The 8,045-nt window shown below is 44.3% G+C and overlaps 1 protein-coding gene across 1 annotated transcript; it reads right to left on the reverse strand.

Annotated features, from left to right (window-relative positions):
- Window positions 1-2,570: 2,570 nt before the first annotated feature.
- Window positions 2,571-4,166, reverse strand: LOC144674961 (uncharacterized). The gene is made up of 2 exons (XM_078536052.1): window positions 3,037-4,166; window positions 2,571-2,952 (listed from the first exon to the last, which is right to left on the reverse strand). Exons 1-2 carry the CDS (start codon window positions 3,993-3,995, stop codon window positions 2,571-2,573), a joined length of 1,341 nt encoding a protein of 446 aa, XP_078392178.1. The 5' UTR covers window positions 3,996-4,166.
- Window positions 4,167-8,045: the final 3,879 nt, after the last annotated feature.

Raw genomic sequence — 8,045 nt, forward strand, 5'->3', positions numbered from 1 at the left:
TGTAAGGCTCTTTTATAGGGTGTCCTTGTACCGTTTGAACTGACCATCTTGATGTTGTTTACCCTGAGGCAGTTCCCCATTGATGATTTGCTTGGGGATTCTGTCATCATCCATGTGGGGGATATGGCCTGGCCATCCAAGTAGAATTTTCTGGAGGGTAGTCTCTGTGCTGTTGAGTCCAGCACGACGGAGACCTCGTTGTTTTGTGATTTTGTCCTGCCATCGAATTCTCGTGATGGACCTCAGGTGTCTTTGGTGGAAGCGTTCCAGAGCTTTGATGCGGCTCTGATAGCAAACCCGGGATTCTGCTCCATACAGCAGGGTGGTAAGGACAATGGCCTGGGAGAGTCTGAGTTTAGTCTTCAGGTTAATGCCATGCTGCTTCCCAACACAAACACAAATAATACAGTGGATTCAGAGCTCGATTACATAGGATTACAGAGGTTATAAGGCACAAAAACAGGCCATTCAGCCTAACCAGTCCATGCTGGTGTTTATGATCCACTCGAGCCTCCTCCCATCTTTCCTCATCTAAATCTATCACTGTAACCCTCTACTCCCTTCTCCCTCTTGTGCTTATCTCGTTTCCCCTTAAATACATCTATACTATTCACTTCACCCACTCCCTGTGGTAGCGAGTTCCACATTCTCACCACTCTCTGGGTGAAGAAGTTTTTTCTGAATTCCCTATTGGATTCTTGGTGACTATCTTATATTTATGGTCTCTCTTCCCCACAAGAGGAAGCATTCTCTCTGTATCCTCTCTATCAAAACCTTTAATCATTTTAAAGGCCTCTCAGTCTCCTTTATCCAAGAGAGAAGAGACCCAGCCTGTCAATCCTTTCCTCATATGTAAACACACACATTTCTGGTATCATTCTTGTCAAACAGAGCATCCTTTCGGCTGTTCACAACAGGCAAAGTACTGACCATAATCAACCGGCCCATGCTTGCAAATCTCAGAACAAAGTGTCCAACATGATAAGTGACTCTGTAATTGGACAGCACTTACTAAACAAATCTGATTGTGCTAAGAATGACACTGACAAACAATTTAATATTATCAGTAATGCTCACGGTATAGCTCACTTACACATGCTAGAAACTCATGTATTCACACACAGGGTCCTGTCCTTTGCAAACAGAAAGAGCATGTCCACACACTGCGCTTCCTCAACAAAACAAAAGCTTAGGGACAGTCATTCCCTGGTTCATTTCCCATGACCAATCAGAGTCAACCTGCCTGGTTTGAATTTAAAAAGCTTGGCAGTTAACTACTGCCTGGTGCATTTTCCATGGTAATACCTCTACTAATCACAGTCCTCGTGCCAACCAATCAGCCCCTCTTCTCATGTAGTATAAATCATTGTTCCATTTACAATTGGTATTCTTACAAATCTGTCCTGATGAAAAACTTCAACAGAATGTCTCTTTTTTCACAAATTTTCAGCAAAATTTCACCAATAATGATCCTGGGTCTGTTATCCTTCCCTGGATGCCAAGGCTAGGAGGACATAATAACATAAGAAATAGGAACAGGAGTAGACCATTTGGCCCCTTGAGCCTGCTCCACTATTCAATAAGATCATGGCTGATCTTCTTGTGTTTCAATCCTGATAACCTTTGATTCCCTTACCTAACAAGAATCTATCTACCTCTGCTTTAAAAATATTCAGTGACCCCGCCTCCACCACCTTCAGAGGCAGAGTTCCAAAGTTGCAGAACGCTCTGAGAGAGAAGAAGTTCTCATTTCTGTCCTAAAAGGGCGACGCTGATTTTAAAACAGTGCCCCCTAGTTCTGGACTCACCCACAAGAGGAAACAGCCTTTCGACGTCCACCTTGTCAAGGCCGTTCAGGATCTTGTATACTTCAATCAAATCACCCCTCACTCTTCTGAACTCCAGTGGAAACAAGCCCAGTCTGTCCAACCTTTCATATGACAACCCACTCATTCCAGGTATCAATCCAGTAAACCTCCTTTGAACTGCCTCCAATGCATTTATATCCTTCCTTAAATAAGGAGACCAAAACTGTATACAGTATTCGAGGTGCAATCTCACCAATGCCCTGTACAACTGAAGCATGAAACCCTTACATTTATGTTCAATCTCTCTCGTAATAAAGGATCGCATTCCATTAGCCTTCTTAATTACTTGCTGTACCTGCATACTAACTTTTTGTGACTCATGTACTAGAATACCTAGATCCCTCTGCACCCAGAATTATGCAGCCGTTCTCCATTTAAGTAATACTCTGCTTTTTCATTCTCCCTGCCAAAGTGAACTTCACATTTTCCCACATTAAATTCCATTTGCCAGATCTTTGTCCACTCACTCAACCTACCTATATCCATCTGCAACCTCCTCATGTCCTCTTCACAACATACTTTCCTACCTATCTTTGTGTCCACTGCAAATTTAGCTACTTCTTCACTCCCCTAATCTAAGTCATTGATGTAAATCGTAAAAAGTTGAGACACTCTGGGAGGTACAGGGAGCTGGGACTTGTCCATGAGAGTAACTGAACGTATGAGAACTGAAATAATCTAGAGTTATAAAGGAGAAAAGGTTCAGTTCAGGATGTGATTCTCAGCATCAACAACTGAATCCAACTTTTCTGGTAACATGTGAACTCTCTCATGTTTCAGCAGGTCGGATGACCGAGTAAATCTCTTCTCACACACGGAGCAGGTGAATGGACTCTCCCCAGTGTGAACACTTTGGTGTCTCAGCAGGTTGGATGACTTAGTGAATCCCTTCTCACACACAGAACAGGAGAACGGCCTCAACCCCATATGAATGCGGTGGTGTCTCAGCAGGTGGGTTGAACCAGTGAATCCCTTCCCACACACAGAGCAGGTGAACAGCTTCTCCCTCGTGTGAATGCGCTGGTGTCTCACCAGATAAGATGAACAAGTGAATCCCTTCCCACACACTGTGCAGGTGAACGGCCTCTCTCCAGTGTGACTGCGCTGGTGTCTCACCAGATGGGATGAATGAGCGAATCTCTTCCCACACGTGGAGCAGGTGAACGGCCTCACACCGGTGTGAACTCGCTCATGTACCTCAAGGTAGGACAAACGAGAGAAACTCTTGCCACACACGGAGCAGATGAACGGCCTCTCCCCAGTGTGAACCCGCTGATGTGTCCACAGGTTGGCTGACTGAGTGAATCTCTTCCCACACACGGAGCAGGTGAACGGTCTCTCTCCAGTATGAACTCGCTTGTGTATCAGAAGTTGGTTTGAACGAGTGAATCCCTTGCCACATATGGAGCAGGTGAATGGTCTCTCCCCGGTGTGAATCCGTTGGTGTATCAGAAGGCTGGATGACCGAATGAAACTCTTCCCACACACGGAGCAGATGAATGGTCTCTCCCCAGTGTGACCACGCTTGTGTGTCAGAAGGTGGAAAGAATGAGTGAATCTCTTTCCACACACAGAGCAGGGGAACGGTCTCTCCCCAGTGTGAATGCACTGGTGCCTCAGCAGATCAATGCTTCTTTTAAAGGTTTTCTCACATTCGGAGCATTTAAAAGGTCTCTCATCTGAGTGAACCAGTTGGTGCTTAGTGTAGCTTGAAAACTGAGTGAATGCCTTCCCACACTGGGAGCAGCTGAACGGCCTGTCCTTGGTGTGAACTCGCTGGTGCTCAGTGAGATGCACTGACTCGCTGAACGACTCCCCACAGTGAGAGCAGCTGAACGGCCTCTCGTGTGTGTGAAGGAGCTGGTGCTCTGCGAGGCGGGAGAACAGCCTGAACCTCTTCCCACAGTGGGAGCAGCTGAACGGTCTCTCATCATTGTGAACTCGCTGCTGTTGGACCAGTTCCTCAGAGATTTTAATGCTTTTCCCAGAGTCAGAGCATTGAAGAGGCTTCTCATCAAAGTGATCAAGCTGGTGTGCCAGCAGGTTGGATGAACACATGAATTTCTTCCCACATGCAGAACAAGTGAACAGCCTCTCACTGTTGTGAGCTCGCTGTCGTGTCAGCATGTTTACCAGCTGTATTAATCCCTTCACACAGGAGGAGCAGGAGAACAGCCTCTCACCGGTTTCCAGCTGAGACGGTCGATTAAATCCCTTCAGATGTATAAATCTTCAGGTCCCAATAAACCAGCTGACTCTGTCAGACATGAGGTTTGGTTTGATATTCCTGTCTGAAAATCCTCCTCTTCTATTACCCTGTAAAATAAGTTTACAAAGAATTACACAGAGTATACATTACACAAACAGGCCATTCGGTTTATCTACTCTGTACTGGAGTTTCTACTCCACATGAATTTCCTCCCATTCTGCCAACCTAATCTCAGCCGTTCAGTTGATCTTTCTAATCCCTTTTCTCTCATGTTCTCATCCAGTTTCTTTTTGAAAGAGTCTCAGGTATTTTTCTCAGCCACTTAATGTAGTAGTGAGTTCCACATTTTAATTACTGCCTCAGGAAAGAAGCATCTCCAGTTTTCCTGTTGGATTTATTTGTAACTATTGTGTACATAAGACCTACAGCATTGGACAGACCAACAAGAGGAAACATTCTGTCCGCATCGACCTGCCCATCCTAATGAGGATTTCAAAGACCTAGATAAAAGCAAAATACTGCGGATGCTGGAAATCTGAAACAAGAACAAAAATTGCAGGAAAAACTCAGCAGGTCTGACAGCATCTGTGGAGAGAAAGACAGAGTTAATGTTTCGAGTCCGTTTGACTCTTGAGTTCTAAAGAAGTCATATGGACTCGAAACATTAACTCTGTCTTTCTGTCCGTTGATGCTGTCAGACCTGCTGAGTTTTTCCAGCAATTTTTGTTTTTATTTTAAAGACCTATGTCAGACGAGACAAATATTTCTCTTGGTTTGAGTTTGCTGTGTGTAAATCCTCCCCTTCTAACCTCCTGTAAAAGGAGTTTCCAAAATCCATCCCTATCAGTCCAGGAAATTCACAATATTCTCTCCTCCTGCTGACAGGGACAGGGGTGTCCGCGCATGCGCCCTGCTGCACATTTCCCCCTGTAAAGATGGCGACCGTTAACTCCGTCATTTTACTGAGAACCGCGGCCCGCAGCTGCCCCCACGACCGTTCGCTGCGACCGCGGGACCACTGCAATTTATTCGGGTGTCGAAGCTGCCAGTGGATCTGTATAAAATCTCACTGCCCACTCCACCGCCTCCGATCCTCCCCATCTACCGGCTTCAGTTACTCGCCTACACTCGGAAATTGTCATCTCCTTCGACCAGCTCTTGCTGCAGGAAGCAACTGCGCATGCTTCCCTAAAAGCACCCACAATGCTCGACTCACACCCAGTATTGCGCCTGCAGCGAGGATAGGGCACATTCTGCACCGCCGCGAATGCTGGGTAAAGCCCCGGCCATTGAGCAGCGATATTGTTGAATAGAAAATCGTGTTTTGTGATCGATTGGAGTCATAGGGTCAAGATATGACATTATCGCATCAATTGAAACAGCAGTCAAAGTGCACGGGTCCTCCACCATAGTTCTGTCCTGGGTGTAATTAATAGAAATTAACACTTCAACAATTAAATTCAAACTCACTGGAGTCTCAGAACGTGGGGGAAAGAAATTATTTTTTTCCCAAGGCTCAGAACACTTAAGATGTCTCTTTCTAGAAAGAAAGCGCTAATTTGTGAATCAAATCCTTTGAACTTTCTAAATTGGTGAGAAAACTAAGCAAATCCTTTCTCACTCGTGAAATAACTGAAAGGTCTCTCTGCAGTCTGACTGCTATTGTGTCAGTAAATGGGATGACCAACTGAATCCCCTTCCGCTTCCAGATGGTGATGATCTTTTCATGCTGTGATTTTACTCATAGTTTCCAGCTCAGACGGGGATCTGAAACCCTTCTTGCAATGAGCTCCACCTTCTCAGCACTCTCCAGTTCAGGAAAAGAAAAATACTGCGGATGCTGGAAATCTGAATAAAAACAGAAAGTGCTGGAATTTTCAGCAGATCTGATTGCGTCTGTGGAGAAAGAAACATAGTTTACATGTATTTCAGTCTGTGACCTTTTATCAGAACCACACTGTTTCTGTGCATCACTCTGATTTTCAGTCCACTGAAGCAGCCACTGAAAACTGCCCTCGACTTCACTGGAAGTACAAGGGACAAGTTTGTAGGTGTGGTCTAATGTACAATGCATGATGGTATTTCAAAAGAGAGCCTATGTACCAACAGATATTTACATTAATTAACTAAACTTCTTAACCTTGAAGTCTGCTTAAAAAATTTACCTTTTTAACAAAGTCAGGACAATACAGCTCATACACACTCTGTCTCCAGATTTCTAGCCAAATGAGTGCATCTGCCATTTTATAGCTTTCTCTCTCTCTCTCCCTCTTCTATGCAGACCATGTTAAACAAACATGTGTCACTCTTTGAACTGCCATTTCTTGAGGTGTTGTGGCAATTTCAAAAGCCTAGAATGTTAATAACTTTATCCTCACAACCTTAATCTTCCCCAAACTAAAGATTATCTGTAAAATATTAAGATGAACCATGAACAAGATGGTTATGAAAATATGTGTTTCATTGTTTCAACACTTCAAAATGATGATTGTTTTCCTATGTAAATGCCTATGTTCGTTCAATGAAATGTTTGTAAAAGATAATGGTGGAGAAAGACTGAGAGTTTTTAGTGAAGTGAAATGGGTCAACAGAGAAGCAACATATTTCCAATCAGAGCAGAAATAGATGACAGATACATAACGTTCTTCCACCTGTAGTTTCATCACGAGTTCCATTACCATCGCTTTTGACATGCATCCTCATCCCCTTTGTAATTTAATCTATCCCTATTTATTTCCCTATCCCCCACTTTCCGTGTCTGTGAACTTGTCCTGATGGAAGTTCAGTGTCTTCGACCATTAACTGTTTCTCTCTCCACAGACTCGGTCTGACCTGCTCAGTATTCCCAGCATTTCCTTTTTGTGAATTAGACTGAGAGATGTATGGTCAGTTCCCCTTGGTCAGGGATGTTTGACACTGATTTCCATAGTGCAGTGATCATAATATTTGATTTACAAGTGAAATTCCTGGTTTCATCCGACATGGAAATGTTGTGTTTCAATTGCAAAGGGCAGGTGATCAGGCCACTGGACTAATAACCCAGATGCACGACAACAGGTTCAAATCCCACCATGGCAGTGGGAGAAATTTAATCAATAAGTCTGAATTTCAAAACTAGCCTCTGTAATGGTGACCATGAAACTATCATAAAAACAAAAAGCTAAAAGCTACTGTGGATGATGGAAATCCAAAACAAAAACAGAATTACCTGGAAAAACTCAGCAGGTCTGGCAGCATCAGTGGAGAAGAAATCAGTTAACGTTTCGAGTCTTCATGACTCTTCGCCAGTTCTGCCGGAACAGAACTTCAGCCTGGACACAGTCCAGGAGCACGATGACCATCCACATGTTGTCCCTGTTGGATAAAATCAAACACAGGGTTTATTCTCCATCTGGCTATCTGAACGTTTCATTTTGTACAGTTTACACTGATCTCCATGGTAACACAGATATTGTATTTCCTTCCCTCGTTTCCAATTTGCTAATATAAGATTTGTTTATCCCAATCTATTTAGATCATCAAATGGATTTTCCCAGGTAGCCCCCTCCCCCCCACCCAGACCTATCCTGTTTAACAATGTTTTTAACATGACTTCATCTCTCATCGAACAGTTTATGTAACGGGTGGGGTATTTCTCCCTGGAGGTGTTGAGATGGGCAGCACCATCTTCTCCACTGCCTGTAGCAGGGAGGATATTAAAGTTTGTTGGAGGTTCTGGGGAAACTGGTCCTGAGTCTGTCGAGTAGCCATGGGGAGTGCGACCCGGGGGATTCACAATCTGGATTGGCGACTTGTCATGAGCTAAAATGGGCTGTGACCAGGTGAGTGAACAGGAGTGGAGTGAATGGTCATTAAGACACCAGGCAAGGCAGTGACCCAGTCATTGGCCTCGACCAGATCATCAGCTCCCCTCATGACAGCTTTATTCAGTGTCTTTTCTCCCAAGTGATTAAAGCTCCCGACCATGC

Source organism: Cetorhinus maximus, unplaced genomic scaffold (genome assembly GCF_964194155.1).
Source record: "Cetorhinus maximus unplaced genomic scaffold, sCetMax3.hap1.1 HAP1_SCAFFOLD_870, whole genome shotgun sequence".
NCBI lineage: Eukaryota > Metazoa > Chordata > Chondrichthyes > Lamniformes > Cetorhinidae > Cetorhinus > Cetorhinus maximus.